Source organism: Engraulis encrasicolus, chromosome 4 (assembly GCF_034702125.1).
Source record: "Engraulis encrasicolus isolate BLACKSEA-1 chromosome 4, IST_EnEncr_1.0, whole genome shotgun sequence".
NCBI classification, from domain to species: domain Eukaryota; kingdom Metazoa; phylum Chordata; class Actinopteri; order Clupeiformes; family Engraulidae; genus Engraulis; species Engraulis encrasicolus.
This window is the reverse complement of record NC_085860.1, coordinates 22732984-22755483: the sequence shown is the minus strand read 5'-3', so window position 1 is coordinate 22755483 and position 22500 is coordinate 22732984. Positions and strand designations below refer to the sequence as shown.

The 22500-nt window shown below is 40.8% G+C and overlaps 1 protein-coding gene and 2 long non-coding RNA genes across 3 annotated transcripts in view; 1 reads left to right on the top strand and 2 right to left on the bottom strand.

Moving 5' to 3' along the window:
- LOC134447111 (protein arginine N-methyltransferase 8-B) overlaps positions 1 to 22500 on the bottom strand; it is a 66425-nt gene that overhangs the window by 7911 nt on the left and 36014 nt on the right. The window contains exons 6-7 of the mRNA XM_063196393.1: positions 4934 to 5076; positions 1466 to 1553 (exon numbers count right to left, since the gene is read on the bottom strand). Of these exons, the coding sequence (XP_063052463.1) occupies positions 1466 to 1553; positions 4934 to 5076 (231 nt within the window). The remainder of the gene's footprint in view (positions 1 to 1465; positions 1554 to 4933; positions 5077 to 22500) is intronic.
- On the bottom strand, positions 9953 to 12440 carry LOC134446757 (uncharacterized). Its single transcript, XR_010034485.1, has 3 exons — positions 12124 to 12440; positions 10752 to 10956; positions 9953 to 10339 (listed from the first exon to the last, which is right to left on the bottom strand). It is a non-coding gene; the product is annotated as an uncharacterized LOC134446757 (long non-coding RNA).
- Positions 12495 to 16919, top strand: LOC134446756 (uncharacterized). Its single transcript, XR_010034484.1, has 3 exons — positions 12495 to 12539; positions 16059 to 16265; positions 16647 to 16919. It is a non-coding gene; the product is annotated as an uncharacterized LOC134446756 (long non-coding RNA).

Below are 22500 nucleotides of genomic sequence, written 5' to 3'. Positions count from 1 at the left end.
CCAGAAGTAGACATTTTTAGCTGCAAAACTTACACGAATAATCCCTCCCTGTTGAGTATTGTATTCTGCACTGTGTATTGTACTGTAGTAGTAGTGTACAGTATTGCCCGAAGGATGGTCTGTTCTTATTGTGCGGATGTCGTAGGCTGGTATATTGTCTGTGCTCACTCGCTGCAACATTTCCAAGATAACAAATTTACTCATTGGCACGATTGAGCTGCAAATTTACTTCCACATTCATTGATGTCTGAATAAATTGAGCAAATCCCATGACCTCAGACCAAGGCCACAACGATCTCACACGACTCCAATTGAAAAGGAGAAAGGAGAAAAGAAAGGAGAAAAGAAACATCACCTTGACACTCTTTTTTCCCCTTTCTTTTATAATGGGATGGGTATATGGGAAAGATCCTGATCGTCTAATTGGCTAATTTGTTCCCGGCATCCCTTCCAGACCTTATTGATTTGATATGGTCACTCACCCTGAATCTACACGGAAGCAAATTACCTCGATCATGTACTACAAGTAAAGTAGTTCAAGGGCCGTACAGTGATTAATTAGCCGTTCACATAATAAGGACGTATGTATAATCAGAAACAAAATAAGGAAACAAACCCTAGTTCTTAGTTTTGTGAATTGGCTGAAAAAAGAGCACTAAACCTTTACATTTAGCAATGTAATTTACCTATACAATGTAGAAGTTATATACATTATTAGTTTTCCTTTTAGAGAACTAAAGGTAAAAAGTTTGCCTTCTAAAAAATTAAGTTGCTTCAGTGTAGTATTTCTTTTCAATTTGCTGCACCCCTCTCAATTTTACTTCACTTTTATTTACTCTCTATTTACTCACTTCATATTTATTTCCCCTATCTGTCTGCATGCACTTGTTGGACACAGACAGAGAGAATGAACACAATTTAAAGTGCATGTGAGTATGCGTGTGATTGTGTTTTTGTGTGTGTGTGTGTGTGTGTGTGTGTGTGTGTGTGTGTGTGTGTGTGTGTGTGTGTGTGTGTGTGTGTGTGTGTGTGTGTGTGTGTGTGTGTGTGTGTGTGTGTGTGTGCGTGCGTGCGCGTGTGAGAGAGAGAGAGAGAGAGAATGTGTTTGACTGGCAGAGAGAAGGAGTGTTTAAGTGCCTTGCAGATAACACTGTCAGGGGTGATAGGCCAGTGAGAAAACGCTTAAACTCCTTCCTATCACAGGTCAATAGTGCTTGTGTGTGTGTGTGTGTGTGTGCACGTGGGTGTGCGCATGTGTGCGTGCATGCATGCATGAGTGTGTGTGTCTGTCTGTGTGTATGTGTGTGTGTGTACTGTATGTGTGTGTGTGCGCGCACATGTGTGATCAGGTGTGTGCATGTGCTTACCCATATGCATACTCTGTTTGTATCTGACAGTGTGGATGGGAACGTGTATGAGTGCATAAAGGGCACAACATGCCCAGATGCATACAGTAGCCACTCACAGTGTATTTTGAAGTCTTTGTACTGCCTGTCTTCAATAGCCACCACATACAGGGCTGCTCTGTCTGGAAACATTAGGCCACCTGGTTTCTGAAAGAGAGAGAGATAGAGAAAGAGAGTGAAAGAGAGAGAGAGAGTGTGAAAGCGAGAAAGATGAACAATGACAGTCCATTATGATATTGCTGTTAGCTTTGGCTGGGCCCAGGACAAAGTCATCCGAATCCCCCACCCCACCCCACCCAATACATACCATGGAATGACAACCCATTTTTGTTCCCCCTCTCTCCCTGCGCATGGGACAACAGACCCCTTTGTCCCCCCTGTCAGCTTCCCAGGCTGTTTACTAGATTAAGAACACTGTGCATACCTGCAGCGTGCATGACGCATACAAAGCAGATGTAGTGTCTTAAAGTCAACTGGGGACACCGGAGAGGGTTTATAGAGGAGAGATTAAGCTGGCAGCTTCTTCCAGGTGGTACTGTCCACGAGGCGGCGATGTTCAAGCAGTGGAGAGCCGTCAGAATGAATGGGGTCCTATGAATCTCCACAATAGACGCAAATTACGTGTCGGATATGGGAGGTCACTGGTTTTCATTTTGTTTTTCCTAAAGGTAGGGTAAATTACCCTTCCAAACGGCACTTGTTTTGATGTTTTAAACTCGCTACATTTTTTGAAAAACACGCATTTTGTGCCTGAATAACGTGAAACTCAATTACCCAGAATGCTGCGCAAGAGCTCACGACCCGCAGTGATTCTGGAAAACAAACATGGCGGCGACATCCATGCAAATCCATTGAACTGCTGCCAAATTTTGTATGATGGGGTGAATAGCATGTGGAGCAGCTATAGGTAAAAGGGCTATGGGGACACTCACAATGGACTTCTGTTTGGGAATGGAGGCGACACTAAAGGATATACTGTAATCTAACACTGTGCGGTACTGTTTACTGTTTACGGCACTCCGCTTCGCGTTGTGCCCCACTCCCCTTGGCCGTTATCAATCAAGCGTAACCCACGGCCTCTCGTGGCTTATTGCTTAAGTATTTGTAAGATAAAAGATTTTTTTACCCTTGAGCCTTACCGCACAAATACACTGGCCGCGACCTGAGCGAGGCGAGCAATGGAAGTAATTGACTAGGTATTGAGTCGCGCGTCAAAGGCGATTCGGGCGACTAGAGGCGATTCGAGAAGAGAGCGACAGTTTGTAGTTGAACTCCTGAGAATATTATGCAAATTAACTTGACGCGGTTCGGCGACAGTTGCCACAGCTAATGGGAATGTTGGAATGCTTGCATTCTACTTTTAATGGACATACTCATGTCGCTTCAATCGCTCTTATCGCTCTTGCTGCAGAGAGGCGATTCTCTGTCGCTTGAATCTCGATGCGGCAGGTCTATTCGCCCCGTTATGCATTATATATCAGACTTGCTGCCAAATCACAAAGGTAGTTTGCCACAAGGGCATTTAAAATCACATTTAGCAATGCCTTTAAACAAGCTATATACTTGTCTAAATGTAACCTAAAAAAATCTATTTAAACAATCAGTGGACTCATTTTGAGGCTCACTACACAAAACAGATATTTCCATTGGTATAGTATGAATTAATGGCTGATGTCATAATTATGTCATAAAATAGCATGGCACAAAAATGAAACCAATATCATTTATTGCAGTGGGCCCATGAAGCGCATCATTGTGTTGTTGTGAGTATAGGGATCAGCTTTTCCTCTCCATTTCTTTATGGTGGTAATATACTACATGCTATTATAATGCTACTAAAAGATTATGGGTGCAGGCCACAAAGCTTCATGTGTCTAAATCTCCATCCGCATTGGGGCCCATAAAATGTGCTTTTGTTGTCCATTCCAGTGACTGTGTGGATACATTTAAATGGGAAAAAATATGAGCCCATATTATTTTCAGCACAAACAGTAGTAACTGCCTATTGGAGCGATGTTTTTCTTGCTTACATCAACATGGCAAATGGTAAGCGGGCACACACTCTTTCTCTTTCTCAGACAAGCACGGACACACACACACACACACGTGCACGTGCACGCGCATGCACACGCACACGCACACGCACACGCACACACACACACACACATGCATACTACACACACACACACACACACACACACACACACACACACACACACACACACACACACACGCACGCACGCAGGCACGCACGCACGCGCACACACACACACACACACACACACACACACACACACACACACACACACACACACACACACACACACACACATGCATATGCATACACACACACACAAACACAGACACACACACAAACACACACTCTCTGACACATCCACAAACACACACTCTCTCTGACACACACACACACACACACAGGGTAGAATGCCCTAATGTGGGACAATTTTTGTCACTTCAACTTTGGTGGTTTATTCAAATTTAATGACAACATTTCAATACAAACAAATTACACTCTTTTCATCCTCTAGTTATGCTCTAATCAAATAAAACCTTTAAAAACATGTTATGTGTTTCTAATTCGAATAATTTGGATATTAATGTAAGTTGGTCAAAAACCATGGTTATCCCTAAAGTGGGACAATCGGTTTCCTAATGTGGGACAGTGTATATTAAAAGGTCTCTAAAACATGTTTGTGTAAAATATTAATTCAAAATGTGATCTGCCACTCTTTAAGACATATCAGCTACACATTTAGAGCATGTTTTCTGAATTATTTTTACTTTCTTTTATTGGTAAATATGACTCAGACTGTTTGAACCCATTGCACACAATTGGTCACTTCAACATGGCAGCTCTATTTGAGGAAAGAACTTCCGGTTTTTGGACCCAAATGTTGTGTTGATAGCTGTGCTCCAGTAGATTAGGCCAGAAAGACTGAAATACATCTATGCTATAGATTTAAATATCCATTTTCATATGTGGACATGGTGTTTGACTTCATAGTAATTGTTTGACTTATTAAATTACTACTTTTATAACTGTCCCACATTAGGAAAATCTTGTGTCCCACTTTAGGACGCACCTATCCTAAAGTGGGACACTAATAATATGGTTTAAAAATAAAATATGACATTATTTTATATACACCACACATTATTTTCTGATGAACATATACCTACCCAACATATTTATCAAAAAATTGACAATGTTGTTTTGATTGGAATTGATTTATACCCTAAAGACAAATTTGGCCAAATGCTATGTAATTTGTCATTTGATGGACTTCACCCAGGGTCCTTCTTCTTAATTGTAACCCCTCCCTGGAGTATTACTATACATTTACTAAATCATGATATTATGATAACAGGATGATGGGGCTTTTATTTGGTTATAGTTTTGTAAACATTTACCAACTTGGGGCAAAGCTACACCCCTTAAACCTTAAGGTGTCCCACATTAGGCATCGTCCCACTTTAGGGCATTCTACCCATAGATAGTCACTCACCAGCCACTTGTCCCTGGCGAAGATGACTGTGTTGAGCATGGACTCGTAGAAGAGGCAGTAGCCCATCCACTCAGAGATGATGATGTCCACATGCTCCACCGGCAGCTCCGTCTCCTCCACCTTGCCCTTGAAGATGGTGATCACTGCAACACACACACACACACATATGCATGCATAGGTGCACGCGCGCACACACACATGCACGCACACACGCACGCACACACGCACGCACACACACACACATGCACACACACACACATGCACACACATGTGCACACACACACACACACACACACACACACACACACACACACACACACACACACACACACACACACACACACACACAGAGAGAGAAAGAGATACGGAGAGAGAGAGAGAGAGAGATTTGTTTCTTTTGTAAAAACTACATTTTATTGGTTATTTGGTTATTATAGTGATTGAAGAAAGGCGGGAGGAGAGTGGGAGAGTGGGAGAGAGAGAGGTGGTGGTGGGGCTGGGAAATGACCCAGGGTGGATTGGAGCATCGATCGCCAGGGGAATTTCCCCCCGGTACGGTCAAGGTACGGCGCATGAGCGCCATGAGCCACAGCATCCCCAAAGAGAAACAATGGGAAAGGAGAAAAGAAAGAAAAAAACAGAGAATGGAAAAAAACATGGAAATATAGAAAGCCAATGAGTGGGAGAAGGAAAAATGGAAGCATGAGCAATTATGTGCACGGTCAGGTGAAACAAAACAAGTGACATCATCTCATGGCACTTCCACCTGCGAATGGCAGAGGAAGCATCATGCAGATGGCTTTAACGACACAGTCTCATCACGGGTCCCACTAGTTTGACGCCCTCTCGTGACTTCACATGGTAATTAAATATTTCAAACAATCGATTTAAGGTTAGGGTTAGGTTTAGGGTTAAGGTTAGGGTTAGGGTTAAGGTTAGGGTTAGGTTTAGGGTTAGGTTTAGGGTTAAGGTTAGGGTTAGGGTTAGGTTTAGGGTCGTATGACGTAAGCGGTAAGTACCGAAAGGGCGTCGTTCTAGTGAGTCCCGTCTCATCACAACTCCTCAATTTCTGACTACCGTTGACGAGGGCATACCTGTCAGTTCGCATGTTGAATATGTTGCCTAAATCTAGACCTTTCCCTAACCCTTACCTTCAGTGAAGTTATGCTGCCACAAGGGGGTGCCTTTGAGGTTCTCGTCACCTTTTGATACCCAGGGCATACCTTAAACGTCAAAAACTGCAGCCTGGTAGTCAGAAATTGACGAGTTGGGATGATAGACGGGGAGGAACGGTAGCCTACCATGCACCCCCCCCCCCCCACAACAAAACGCCACATGACTTTTTTTAATCTTCAAGATGTCCTGAATAAGAATTTGAGTGGTAACAGTCATATAACTCACTCCCACTATGATTTTCATATCATATTGTATATGACCCCATGCATTCTAGTCCTATGTAGTGGTACACTGCCAAGGCTTCTAGAGCCATGATGCAGTTGGTTATAATAGCTTATGATATACCATATGAAAGCTTGGAGTCTGTAGTATACATATATTATACTGTATTTGGTGTACCTTTTGCATAGCAACAGTTGCTAGGCAAAGTATCTTCCTTAGCAACCAGCATCAGTGATACAGTTCCTCTGCGATTACATTGTGTTGTGATGTCTGGATCTAGATGGCTTTTTCCAAGTGCCACATGACTTCTTTGAACCTCCAAGATGTCCCTAATAAGAATTTGAGTGGTAACAGTAGGCCTAATACATTCCTACTGTACATCATATTGTACACGACCCCAGTGTGCTCTAGGCCATACGTTTTAGTCCTATGTAGTTGTAAACTGTCAAGGCCTTAACAGCCATTTTGCAGTTGGTTATCATAGCTTGCCATATCTGTAAGCTTGAAGCGTGTAGTTTATGAATATTATATCATATTTTTGGTGTACCATTTGGAAAAATATAATTGGTTCAGTTATATGATGTGTGATCCTTTAAATGACTCATCCATACAAACATACACATATATAAAGACCTTACAGGCAAATACATTAACAATTTGTAAAAGTACAATAATAGATTAATTACTAACTACTGGAAATATTGACAATATAGCGAGAAGTACTGTATGTGTCACTGTCACATCTGTGCAAGTTGGAGCACAACACCACAATAGAAGGAAACAAGTTGAATCATCAACAAAGTTTATTGAAAAATTGGGGAAAGGTTTAGTCCAAGGCAGACAGTTCATTCACTGCTACTGTCACTGTCTGTGCTTGACCAATCACTTTCAACTTCACTCTCACTGTTATCATCACAGTGGACTTCACCACAGATGTCCTCCAACCTCTGTGGCTGACTCTCACCTTCATACCACAGGGGCTGTATACCACTTTATGCCATTAATCACCCATGTCCTTGACCCACGGATGAAATTACAGGATTGTTGATGTTGGCTCTTTTCCACAGGGCAACCTGAAAATGAACCCTATGGACATGCTGCGTGAGGCTTTTTCTGCATGGTGGTAGCAAAGCCATGTCCACATTTTCAGGAATAGACTTTCCGTGCTTGGTGCAAAGTTTGTTAGTGATGTTCAATCGCATGTCATCAACCTTTTCAGCTTTCTTTTCGCCATACAAGGCCCATGTGAATTTTTCACAATCATCAATAAGGGCTTCTGTCACTGTCCAGGTTTCACCAAGTTTGGCAAGGTTGGTTACAAACTGGGGGGCTTTGAACATCTTCGTTAGAGGAAGATGTTTACCTTTGCCCCGGAATGCACTTGTCGCATCATTCCCAGTGAAGCCATGGAGACCAAGTACAGCTGTGCACTTTTCTTGGCCAAGTTCTGCTGCAGTTTGTGTGCCATTGATCAGTCTGGACTTTCTCTGTATCTTGGTGTCAAGTAGGATGTTGATGCCCATGGTTCCAGCAAAATGAAGAATAGGTCAGAGTCAGGACTCTTGATCCGTACGTTGGTATAATGCTCATTTGCAGCATATTGGCTGTAAAGGACAACCGGTAACACTTTACAATAAGGGTACATGAATACTATTGGAATTATGTTGGAAGTAATGTATGATTTATAGTTAATTAACACATGACCTATGTATGCATTGATGGTTAGTATACTAGTAATGAGAATGGAGTCCTGCTTGGAATCATAATGACCCACTATTAACTAATTGTGCAAATCAAAGGTGAATTCATGGTGTGAGTTCCAAGTGTTAATATACCATGTATTAATACTGCTGATAACACTGCTGTTAATATATCATGTGTCCAACTGTTAATATATTGTGTATTAACACTGCTGTAACAATGCCAGATCGTGGGGAGACTGGGGTAAGATGAGCCACTTTTTACATTTTTCGTCACAGCTAAGCGATGAAGGCGTATTTTCATTTTCATTTCATTTTCACATCATACCAAATTTCAAAGTGTCCTGATACTATTAGAGCAAAAACTAATTGATAAACTGTCATGGTTAAAATGATATTGCCTTTTAAAAATATTTTTTTCCGGTGGCTCATCTTACCCCTTGTTATGGGGTATGGTGAGCCACTGCTTGGGGTAAATTGAGCCCAGGCAAAAATCTCAGCAAAACAAGTTTATTTATTACAACAAATTTAGCTAATGAATCTGTGAAATAAAGCAACTAAAGCAACATAACTATGCCAAAGAATACATATTGTGGGCCCTTACAGCTTTGCTTGAATACAATGGCGAACAATGTAGAGTGCAATGTAGAAAAAAAGTCAATATTATTGTTTGAGTTGGCTGAAACATGCATAAAGTCATTAATCTCAACTCACCTGGGTATGATATGAAAGAAATTATCTGATTATGCTGAAATATCATAACATGTTTTTCAACCATTATGCATCCCATTAGGATAAGCGGCTCATCTTACCCCATCTCAAAAGGCTCACCTTACCCCATGCCAAAATTATGTAAATAAATGCTCATAAAATTATCATAAAAGTGCAAAAAGACTGAAAATATCACTCATATAGTAGCTTATTACGTAACATTTCATACATGATGAGACCAGAAATTGTTCTATTTTTGTTTTCTCTAAATCATCCATGTTTTGAATATACATTGAATTCACTTAAAGAGCAAAAAACACATTTTCACATATATCTCTTGCCAAATTTGGTACATGCTTCACTTTTTCACAGGTGTTAGAAAAGGATTTCCACCACCTTAGAATGTGGTGACATGTTAAAATGTATTCACCTTTTTCGAGAAAAAGGGGGTGGCTCACCTTACCCCACTCTGGCCAGAGATCATTTCCCACTTCACATTCTTGTGACCAGCCGCAGTCATTTGTAATATTAATATACAAGCTATATCATATTATGTCCCATGTGTCAAGGTCTGCTTGTTGAAAGGGGAGGGGGGGGGGGGGGGTATTATTGGGTAGGCCTTCGTCTAAGATGATCTTGTAACCAGCACCACACAAGTAATATTTTTCTGTATGAGGTCATATCTAAAGTAATGATTAATTAATGTATTATTTAACAACATATTTGGAGTCATAATAGAAGTCATGATGACTATGGCATTAGTTAATGTATAAAGAAGAGACATTCCAAGTGTGTTAATATATACTCACAAAAGATTTTACGCTTAACTACTGAATCTTTGCCCCTTATTCTGCGGTCATGACATGATAATGAGTACTATAGCATTAGCTAATGCATGAAGAAGTGATATTCAGAATATGTTACTATGTACTCAGAGAAGAACTTCTGATTAACTAACATTATCAATAAAAACACCAGTTTGTGTACAAATTTTAATAAGCAAAAATGTTAAACAAGGGATCACACAATAACATACCACAGGCTTACATACATTTATCCAGAGAGAGAGAGAGAGAGAGAGAGAGAGAGAGAGAGAGAGAGAGAGAGAGAAAGAGAGAGAGAGAGAGAGAGAGAAAGCGACAGACAGACAGACCGACCGACTGACCGACCAACGCACACACACACACACACGCGCGCGCGCGCGCACACACACACACACACAGCCATTCTCCTGAAAATGTCCAAAAGATGAATCCATGGTTTACAGATGCAGAGCAAGATGCATTGTCCTATATGAAACTCGGAAAGTCCAAGTTGCATGGTCCACAGAGAAAGCTGGGGTTGACATACTGGGAGGCGCGCAAGGTGTTTGGATCCGCAAACTACTGACAGTGGTTCACTGTGAAGTGCCTGTAGCCTGTCGCAGTCAATGCACTCCTGTAAGTGCCCCATTGGTCACTGATGACGGTGGTTCCCGGACGCACTTGTTTAACCACACCAGCCACAAGACAGGATGTTTCTGGCGGTCACCTACTCCTAATATTCTTAATACCCACTTTTTCCGTCGCCATGTTGCACCGGCCCTTCTGTGGTGATACTGTAAATACACAAGAGAGTAAAGTAAGTGAGTAAGTAAGTACATTTTACTTAAAAAGCACATAAAACAGTACAAAACTGACCAAAATGATGAACAGATATTAAAAGGAGAAGGGAACAATGTCAGATAAAATCCATGCAGCTTGACCTGCAAGTTTTTTTTTTAAATATGCAGCACCATGGGTGACATCAAAGCTTAAGGTGGTCCAACAACATGTTGCTGTACTGCTTCACAGTGGTACCTCTCCAGCCCCCCAGGGGAGGTTGAGATGGCTGCGGTGCTTAGTTGCCTTTAGGGGGCATTCGTCTACTTCATTTTTTAAATACTAAGTGGGGCGTTTGCAGGCTTATGATGAGGTCAAGTAGGTGTTGGGAGGCTCATGATGAAGAAAAGGGGGCGTTGGGAGGCTCACCTTGCTATTATTACAACAACTTTCATCAATAGCTGCAAACTCTCAACGATCTCCAACCATTTGACCATGGCGTCTCATGTGGGCCTTTATTGCATGATTGCAAATCCATCCGACTGTTCCAGCCATCTTTGACCATGTCCTGGAACTCTTCGCAACTCCATCCTGCATCATGTCACTCTGCCTAAAGCACAAAACCTGAAAGAAACTGACCAAAGGCAGAATATAAAAAAATAATTAAACATATGGTCAGTAGACAACACAGCACTGTAGTCTAAAATTCCCTCGTAAAGACAGTATAACCCCATTCACATTAAACTATTACTGGCAAATTCTGCCAATATCATTTCTAAAGAAAAAGTGTATGGAGTTTAGGACACTACATCTACATCTTGTGAAATGGCCGCCATACTGAATTTTCTTGTGCCCAGTGATTTTTTTCCCCTGAAGTGTGACCCTTAGAGAGTATTTCAAGTAGCAGAGACGGCCATCTTGAAAAATGGGTGCCATATTGACTTTAAGTGAGGCCAGCATTTTTTTTCTAAAAAGTGACCCGTAGAGAATATTTCAGCCATTTACATTTTTAACCAAAGTAAAGGGTTTTATAACCCTTTAATAGCAGTGGCAGATATCTTGAAAAATGCCGGCTATATTACAATTTTGTGTGGCCAGCTTTTTTATTCAAAAAGGGACCCTTAGAGTGATTTGCCAAATTCCATGCTTTTATGCCAAAGTGTACGATTATGTCACTACGCTGCTCTAGTAGATCTAGCAGAAATTCACTCCTCTCAACTCCACTCCACAGGCACACATAGAAGTCACAAGTCCATTGGAGAGGAGTTATGTCAGTTCCATTCCACTGGCTGGTAGTGTTCTTATTTGCTACTGGTTTGTCAAATTATGCTACCAAAAGTGACCACTAGGGGCTTAAATACAGTATTGCATTTCAATGGTAAGGCATGGCAAGACACCTCTTCAAACATGTTATTATTATTATTATTTTTTGCTGGGATGTGCACTACAGGTTGAGATAATGGAACGACATAGATTTCATTTCTACAGGCTAGCAATTTCTATTGGCCTCACTAGGCTAAAAACAGAGATGTGGAAACACCACAGCAGCATATTGTCTTTCATGTATTTTACTGAATCATTTTTGTGAAATTGATAAACGAACACATAAACCTACAAAACATGTATCATAGCTGTTAAATGAAGAACCATGAATTACTGTAGCTGAGTTGCACCAAGTGTTTGCTCAGCCATTATACTACTTTGTTTTAATTGGAATTTTTAAGCTACTAAAATTTATATATGAACTACCCGCATGAAATACACTACATATAAGACGAATTGTGCAAAATAAAGTACTTACATGTGTTGTTTGAACAAGCACGTTGTAGGAGTGACAAAGAGAGCTGTCTGCATCGTTGTAGCATGGCCAAAATGGCTACAACAACGCCTTTGTTCTCACTTTCCTGTTCAACTCACAATACAAGTCACGAATAGCTTTTTAATTACATTAGTTCTACCACAATTGTAAATAGTGCACATTGCATGAAAGGAAAATCGAAATGCATAATTTTGATTTTCATTATATGCAATAGTCAGCAGCATTTACGGTTGTGGTAAAACTAATGTAATCACCAAGCTATTCGTGACTTTTATTTTGACAAAAGATTTGAACAGGAAGTTACGAGCGGAAGTGTTATTGTAGCCATTTCGACCGTGCCACAACGATGCCGACAGCTCTCTTTGCCACCCCACAACGTGCTTGTTCAAGCAGCTCCTGTGAGTACTTTATTTTGAATAATTCATCTCATTTGTAGTGTATTTCATGCTGGTAGTTCATATATTAATTTTAGTAGTGATGGCAAAATGAAGCTTTTTGAAACTTTGAAGCTTTCATTGGAATTGGTTCGAAAAATGGTTCGAGCTTTGAATCGCTTCAAACTCTATGATGACATCTGCTGGCTAAAACGTTGAATTGCAGTTTTAACCAAAAATCGCTCGAATAAATAAATGTAGGGCCTATTCTTGAAAAGAAAAAAACGATTACCTTCACGTTTGGTTTTTGATTACAAGTTAATTCATTGTGTATTTTAGTCACTGAACTGTGACAATAGTAGGCATACTCATGGGCATAAAAATCGCCTAACAATTTACCACGTTACATTGCAAAACTGGAATATTTTATCCTGGAAAACCGTTTACAAATATTTTTACGACACATCAGTAGAATTCTAATGGATGCCGCTAATTCCATCTAACTTCAGAGGCAATGTTGTTTCATTGACTAGCCTAGACCAGGGATTGAACATGTAACCTAACGAATGAGAGTACAGCACCTTAACCACTACACCACAGGTCAGTCTCCACCTCCGCATGAAAAAACAAGTAATCTAAAACAGTTGAAGATGGGCGGACTTACATACATCTCTGTATAATGACGGTTTACTGTTAACTGCTACATTTTAAACGGCAAATTACAGTGGCCGTAGAGCACACTTTCCTTGATTCTGCTTTTATGGCGTTGCGTTGAATTATTCCGACTACAGTCCCGCAATCGCACACAACTCTTGAAGCAACCTCGACCCTCTGACGGTAGGGACACATAGGAGGCGAAGCACGCGAAGCGAAGAGAGGCGAAATCCAACCGTCATCAGGTCGTCGCGGCGAATCAAATGGAATAGAACAGTTATGTTGTTGATTTGATTGGGCCGTGGCAGGCGAATTCGCTCCTCATTTGCATAACATTAAACTTTCTTTAATAATTTCGCTTCGCTTCGCTCCTGTTCGCTTGCTGACGCTTGTCATCGCTTGCCTTCACCTCTCTCATAGGAATGAATGGCAAAGTTCGCAAATTCGCGTGTATGTGTCCCTACCGTGAGTCTGTGCTTCGATGCGCAACCCTTTCAATTCCATCTCGAGTCATCACGTGACTTTCGAAGCTTCAAACGTCACTAATCATGTGATCACTGCACAACGAATCAAGCTCCGAAACAAGCTTTGTCTTTTGTTTTTTTCAATTACCGTATTTTCCGGACTACAAGTCGCACTTTTTTTCATGGTTTGGCTGGACATGCGACATATACTCTGGTGCGACATATATATGTTTTTTTTTCTCCACGGGAGAGCACTATGTGCGCAACTAGGCCTATGTTGTGTTGCTTAATACCACTGATAGAAAAAATGTTACAACTTAGGCTACCACAACAAAAAATAGCATTTACAATGACGACTGAATAGAAATATAGCCTACCACCCAAAATAAGTTAATATAGCCTACTGCTGAGTTCAAGCTGAAAGTAATTAAATATGCAGCCGAAAATGGCAATAGGGCAGCTGAACGAAAGTTTGGATGCAATGGAAAACTGTTTGGGGACTGGAGAAAAGCGGAGGAAAATGTGCTGATGAATACAGGACATGTGTTCTCGAACAACGCGCGCGCTGCGAGTCAATGGTCTTGTTACGGGCTCCATGACATTGCCAAAGAAATGAATAGGACTTTTGCGGAAGTCAGGGAGCTCGTGGATGTATCGCGTTATGCAATGCAATCCCCTCTCGTGGATTTATTTGCGCTATGCAACGCAATCTCCTCTCTATCCGAGAACGAGCGTCTGTGTTATTAAAGACAGTCAGCCGACTTCCAGGTGAAAATCGGTCATTTCCGCGAGTTTCTGACAAACGAGCACAACGTGACACTGCCATAGGCTACACAATATGGATGAAATCTCCCTCACCTTTGATACCGTCATGGGCTGAAGTCTCAGAAAAGGGAGTAAAGAAAGGCGTGCTCTGGAGACGGAACTTGTGGTTTTATGGCGGTTGGCAAACCATCTTAGTTGGTGCATTACCACCACCTCTGAATGCGTTGCCACTGCTTCAGATGCTGGTTTAAAACAATGCCGTCTTTGAGCAGCAGCTTACCATGCGCCAGTTATCACAACATAGATTCCATGGATAGAATAACCTTTCAAAAATGTGCGACGATTAGTCCGGTGCGACGTATATATGTTTTTTTCATCTTCAAAATGCATTTTTGGGCCGTTGCGACTTAAACTCCGGAGCGACATATAGTCCAAAAAATACGGTACTCGAAACACGCTCCGAATCAGGAGAGTCAAAGGGCCATCACTAAATTTTAGTAACTTCAACATTCCAATTAAAACGAAGTAGTTTGGATAATGACTGAGCAATCACTTGGTGCAACTCAGCTACAGTAATTCATGGTTCTTCATTTAAGCTTAGAAACTTTGATACATGTTTTGTAGGCCTATGTGTTTGTCTATCATTTTCACAAAAACATATTAAGTAAAATACAAGAAAGACAATATGCTTCTGTTGCGTTTCTGGATCTCTGTTTTTAGCCTAGTGAGGCCAAGACAGATTGCAAGCCTGTAGAAATGAAATCTATGGTGTTGTTCCATTAGGCCTAGCAGCCTGTCGTGCACATCCCAGTCAAGAAAACTTGTTTGAAGAGGTGGCTTGCCATGCCTTACCACTGAATTGCAATATAATATACTGTATTTAAGCCCCCCAGTGGTCACTTTTGGAAGCGTAATAATTTGACAAACCAGTAGCAAATAAGATTACCAGCCAGTAGAGTAGAACTGGCAGAACTCCTCTCCAATGGACTTATGACTTCTGTGTGTGCCTGTGGAGGGGAGTTGAAAGGGGTGAATTTCTGTTAGATGTACTAGAGCAGCTTAGTGACATAGTCATACACGTTGGTATAAATGCATGGAATTTGTCAAATATACTTTCTGAGGGTCACTTTCTTTAATAAAAAAGCGGGCCACACAACATTGTAATATAGGCAGCATTTTCCAAGATGGCTGCCACTGCTATTGAATGGTTAGTATAAAACCATTTACTTTGGTTAAAAAATGCAATATGACTGAAATACTATCTGAGGGTCACTTTTTAGGAAAATAAATGTTGGCCACACTTAAAGTCAGTATGGCGCCCATTTTTCAGATGGCCGTCTCTGCTACTAATAGTTACTGTAAAAGCCACTTACTTTGGTGTAAAGACATGGAATTTAGCTGAAATATTCTCTAAGGGTCACACTTCAGGGAAAAAAACACTGACCACAAGATAATTCAATGTGGCGGCCATTTCTCAAGATGTAGATGTAGTGTCCTAAACTACATAAACTTTTTCTTTAGAAATGATATTGCCAGAAATTGCCTCTAATAGTTTAATATGAAGGGGTTATACTGTCTTTACGAGGGAATTTTAGACTACAGTGCTGTGTTGTCTACTGACTATATGTTTAATTATTTTTTCTATTCTGCCTTTGGTCAGTTTCTTTCAGGTTTTGTGCTTAGAAAGAGTGACATGATGCAGGATGGAGTTGCGAGGAGTTCCCGGACACGGTCAGAGATGGCTGGAACAGTCGGATGGATTTGCAATCATGCAATAAATGCCCACACAAGACGCCATGGTCAAATGGTTGGAGATCGTTGAGAGTTTGCAGCTATTGATGAAAGTTGTTTCCTTAATAAAAGCAAGGTGAGCCTCCCAAAACCCCCTTGACCTCATCATAAGCCTGCCAACGTCCCCGTTAGTATTGAAAAAATAAAGTAGACTAATGCCCCCTAAAGGCAACTAAGCACCGCAGCCATCTCAACCTCCCCTGGGGGGCTGGAGAGGTACCACTGTGAAGCAGTACAGCAACATGTTGTTGGACCACCTTAAGCTTTGATGATGTCACCCATGGTGCTGCATATTTTTAAAAAAACTTGCAGGCCAAGCTGCATGGATTTTATCTGACATTGTTCCCTTCTCCTTTTAATATCTGTATCACTTTGGTCAGTTTTGTACTGTTTTATGTGCTTTTTAAGTAAAATGTACTTACTTACTCACTTACTTTACTCTCTTGTGTATTTACAGTATCACCACAGAAGGGCCGGTGCAACATGGCGACGGAAAAAGTGGGTATTAAGAATATTAGGAGTAGGTGACCGCCAGAAACATCCTGTCTTGTGGCTGGTGTGGTTAAACAAGTGCGTCCGGGAACCACCGTCATCAGTGACCAATGGGGCACTTACAGGAGTGCATTGACTGCGACAGGCTACAGGCACTTCACAGTGAACCACTGTCAGTAGTTTGCGGATCCAAACACCTTGCGCGCCTCCCAGTATGTCAACCCCAGCTTTCTCTGTGGACCATGCACTTGGACTTTCCGAGTTTCATATAGGACAATGCATCTTGCTCTGCATCTGTAAACCATGGATTCATCTTTTGGACATTTTCAGGAGAATGGCTGTGTGTGTGTGCGTGTGTGTGTGTGTGTGTGTGTGTGTGTGTGTGTGCGTTGGTCGGTCGGTCGGTTGGTCGGTCTGTCTGTCTGTCGCTTTCTCTCTCTCTCTCTCTCTCTCTCTCTCTCTCTCTCTCTCTCTCTCTCTCTGGATAAATGTATGTAAGCCTGTGGTATGTTATTGTGTGATCCCTTGTTTAACATTTTTGCTTATTAAAATTTGTACACAAACTGGTGTTTTTATTGATAATGTTAGTTAATCAGAAGTTCTTCTCTGAGTACATAGTAACATATTCTGAATATCACTTCTTCATGCATTAGCTAATGCTATAGTACTCATTATCATGTCATGACCGCAGAATAAGGGGCAAAGATTCAGTAGTTAAGCGTAAAATCTTTTGTGAGTATATATTAACACACTTGGAATATCTCTTCTTTATACATTAACTAATGCCATAGTCATCATGACTTCTATTATGACTCCAAATATGTTGTTAAATAATACATTAATTAATCATTACTTTAGATATGACCTCATACAGAAAAATATTACTTGTGTGGTGCTGGTTACAAGATCATCTTAGACGAAGGCCTACCCAATAATACACCCCCCCCCCCTCCCCTTTCAACAAGCAGACCTTGACACATGGGACATAATATGATATAGCTTGTATATTAATATTACAAATGACTGCGGCTGGTCACAAGAATGTGAAGTGGGAAATGATCTCTGGCCAGAGTGGGGTAAGGTGAGCCACCCCCTTTTTCTCGAAAAAAGGTGAATACATTTTAACATGTCACCACATTCTAAGGTGGTGGAAATCCTTTTCTAACACCTGTGAAAAAGTGAAGCATGTACCAAATTTGGCAAGAGATATATGTGAAAATGTGTTTTTTTGCTCTTTAAGTGAATTCAATGTATATTCAAAACATGGATGATTTAGAGAAAACAAAAATAGAACAATTTCTGGTCTCATCATGTATGAAATGTTACGTAATAAGCTACTATATGAGTGATATTTTCAGTCTTTTTGCACTTTTATGATAATTTTATGAGCATTTATTTACATAATTTTGGCATGGGGTAAGGTGAGCCTTTTGAGATGGGGTAAGATGAGCCGCTTATCCTAATGGGATGCATAATGGTTGAAAAACATGTTATGATATTTCAGCATAATCAGATAATTTCTTTCATATCATACCCAGGTGAGTTGAGATTAATGACTTTATGCATGTTTCAGCCAATTCAAACAATAATATTGACTTTTTTTCTACATTGCACTCTACATTGTTCGCCATTGTATTCAAGCAAAGCTGTAAGGGCCCACAATATGTATTCTTTGGCATAGTTATGTTGCTTTAGTTGCTTTATTTCACAGATTCATTAGCTAAATTTGTTGTAATAAATAAAACTTGTTTAGCTGAGATTTTTGCCTGGGCTCAATTTACCCCAAGCAGTGGCTCACCATACCCCATAACAAGGGGTAAGATGAGCCACCGGAAAAAATATTTTTAAAAGGCAATATCATTTTAACCATGACAGTTTATCAATTAGTTTTTGCTCTAATAGTATCAGGACACTTTGAAATTTGGTATGATGTGAAAATGAAATGAAAATGAAAATACGCCTTCATCGCTTAGCTGTGACGAAAAATGTAAAAAGTGGCTCATCTTACCCCAGTCTCCCCACGATCTGGCATTGTTACAGCAGTGTTAATACACAATATATTAACAGTTGGACACATGATATATTAACAGCAGTGTTATCAGCAGTGTTAATACATAGTATATTAACACTTGGAACTCACACCATGAATTCACCTTTGATTTGCACAATTAGTTAATAGTGGGTCATTATGATTCCAAGCAGGACTCCATTCTCATTACTAGTATACTAACCATCAATGCATACATAGGTCATGTGTTAATTAACTATAAATCATACATTACTTCCAACATAATTCCAATAGTATTCATGTACCCTTATTGTAAAGTGTTACCGGACAACCCTGGTGTCGGTCTCTTCCTGTGATGACCTGAGTAATGGAATTTCAGTCTTTCTTGTTGTCAAACCGTCCCCTGATGTAAGGTATGCACATTCTTCACAGATAAATATGACTTTGCGGCCTTGCAGTTTTGAAGCGTACTTATCACCACTCCATTGCTTTAATATAAGCCTGATAAACTGCACCTTGTTTTCCTCATTCGTTAAAAACTGTTTCCACTCCGTGGGACGTTTTGTTGCTCCACCCCCTATAATTAACTTCTCTCCACAGCCACGGTGTTTCCTTTCCATTGACTTGATGGATTTGGGTCTGTATTGGTCTGTGCTGAAAATGATGTCTCCACATCCAGACGTAGTTATGCTGTCAAATAGCAATGAGGAGATCTCTGCAAATGTGTCTGGAATGTTCTAAATTAAAAAAGATGCGCAATAAAATTATACATTACACACAATTATACACATTCCATTACTTTACTGTATTAGCTGATAACTCTGTATTTTCCAGGGCCATTTACCATCATATTGTAGAAGCAAGCATTTCCATCATACACTGTAAGGTTCTCTGATGGTGGAGGAATGGCAGAATACGGTTGATCTTTCACCAGGTAGTGGAACACCAGAACATGGCTGGTGATTGGTTGATTGATTGAGTGGTGGTTGGTGATTGGTTAATTGGTTGAGTGATGGACTGCTTATAAGGTCTTTCTATACCGGTATATGTAAGTCATTTAAAGAATAAAAAAAAACAGAGCTCTCACACATCATATAACTGAGCCAAGTATATTTTTCCAAATATCATAGGTACACCAAAAATATGATATAATATTCATAAACTACACACTCCAAGCTTACTCCATATGGTATATGGCAAGCTATGATAACCAACTGCAAAATGGTTGTTGAGACCTTGACAGTTTATAATGACACAGGACTAAAACGTATAGCCAGAGCATACTGGGGTCATGTACAATATGATGTACAGTAGGAATGTATTACTGTTACCACTCAAATTCTTATTAGGGACATCTTGGAGGTTCAAATAAGTCATGTAGCACTTGGGAAAAGCCATCTAGATCCAGACATCACAACACAATGTAATCGCAGAGGAACCGTATCACTGATGCTGGTTGCTAAGGAAGATACTTTGCCTAGCAACTGTTGCTATGCAAAAGGTACACCAAATACAGTATAATATATGTATACTACAGACTCCAAGCTTTCATATGGTATATCATAAGCTATTATAACCAACTGCATCATGGCTCTAGGGGCCTTGGCAGTGTACCACTACATAGGACTAGAATGCATGGGGTCATATACAATATGATGTGAAAAATCATAGTGGGAGTGAGTTATATGACTGTTACCACTCAAATTCTTATTCAGGACATCTTGAAGATTAAAAAAAGTCATGTGGCGTTTTGTTGTGGGGGAGGGGGGGGGTGCATGGTAGGCTACCGTTCCTCCCCGTCTACATGATGCAATGTAGGTTCTAACATTCCAATTTGAAATACAAAATTCCATAAGCTGCACTCGAAAACTGTGTTCTACCTCCATTGCCTACAATGGCCATTGTTATACACGATACAGAGAAAAAAGCTTATTGGGACACAAAGCACACAGTGCATTCATTTTGTAATAAAAATGTTAGGAGAGCTTTGAATTGAGTGACATTTTTGAAGAATCTCATGTAGCCTAAATGTTACCGTACCACATGCCACAGGGATAGATATGGGACGGTATTCTGACAAGATTGCCGAAAAACTGTATGCACTCACTACTTTCTACTTGTTACTATCTTCACTGCCTTCCCTCCAGCCCCTCTACCAGTCAGCCAGTCTCTCTCTGTCACACACACGCACACACACACACACAGCCGGGCTTTTTTGCATAATTGTCAACCAAGCCAGCATGTCAACAATTGAATAGAAATTGTTTTTTAAGCGCAGCAACAAAACTGTCTCCACATTGTCAAAACAAAGCTTCTCTGCAATTGCCTTCAGCTCTAACTCAACTCTAACACCGCAGTCAAGAAATTACAATCAATTACACTTGCAGACAAAAGAGTGCTTAGTTCAATTCAAAATCGACTTTTGCCTTAGAACACAAGCTGAATGGACACAAATGATGACAAACAATGTTGGGTTTCCTCAAGCAAATTCTAATGCATATCATTCTCTCTTTTTTTTCCTCTGGCTGCGTGATCGCAACACCCTCTTACATGTGCGAGCTCATTACGATTTCTGTGCGGCGAGTTTTTGTGCAAATTTATTCCCGACAACGAATCATTTCACAGGTACAGCAGTGGAGGGAGCTGCTTGCAAATGTGATGCCTTTGACAAGTAATTTGAGTCATTATTTAGCCCATGACAACATGGGTACACAAACAAACACTCACTAAAGCACTCAAATGGGAACTGCAAAACTAATCACCTTACCAATCATTCATGCACACTCACTCATATGCATACTCACACATCTGCGCACGCGCACACACACACACACACACACACACACACACACACACACACACACACACACACACACACACACACACACACACACACACACACACACACACACACACACACACACACAGTGCCACTTTGTATGTGGGACAGCAGCACAGCAGGGCCGTATCACACCCCTGATGTGCATGGCAGTGACAAGTTATGTTTTGGAGCCTACTGCAATCCTACAAAACAATAGGCTTGTCATCACTCTCCACAGTGGAAATGAATGAAAATTACAGAGGGAGAGAGAGAGAGAGAGAGAGAGAGAGAGAGAGAGAGAGAGAGAGAGAGATCTGCAATGTGCCAGGTGACCCCTGTGAGAGAGAGAGAGGTGAGAGACAGGCAGAGAGAGAGAGAGAGAGGGAGGAGAGAGAGAGATCTGCCATGTGTGTGTGTGTGTGAGAGAGAGAGAGGGAGAGGTGAGAGAGAGAGAGAGAGAGAGAGAGAGAGAGAGAGAGAGAGAGAGAGAGAGAGAGAGAGAGAGAGAGAGAGAAATACAGTTGAGGACGATATTATTAGCCCCCCTCCTGAAATTAGACATTTCTCTTGATTTCTCAGTAAGAATGACCATTATTAACCGTTTCTGTTATTCTGGAAACAAATACACTGATGGAGATAATGTTCAATGAGTTGAATTTGGATTTTTCTATTATTACGATGAGTTTAAACAAAAAAGGGCAAAAATGACAAGGACAAAATTATTAGCCCCCTGATCATTAATAGTCAATATGGCGCCATTTATGAACCAAAACTGACAACAGGCTCTGATAAGTTGCTACCTAGGTTGGCACATGCCCCACTAGGGATTTTGGCCCATTTCTTCACTGCAAAGTGTTCTAGCTGGTTCAAATCACATGGATGCTGAGCATAGACATTAACCACAGACTCTCAGTGGGATTGAGGACTGGACTATGAGCGGGTGATTCCAATATCATGGTTTTAGTGTCCTTGAAGAACCTCTGAACTAAT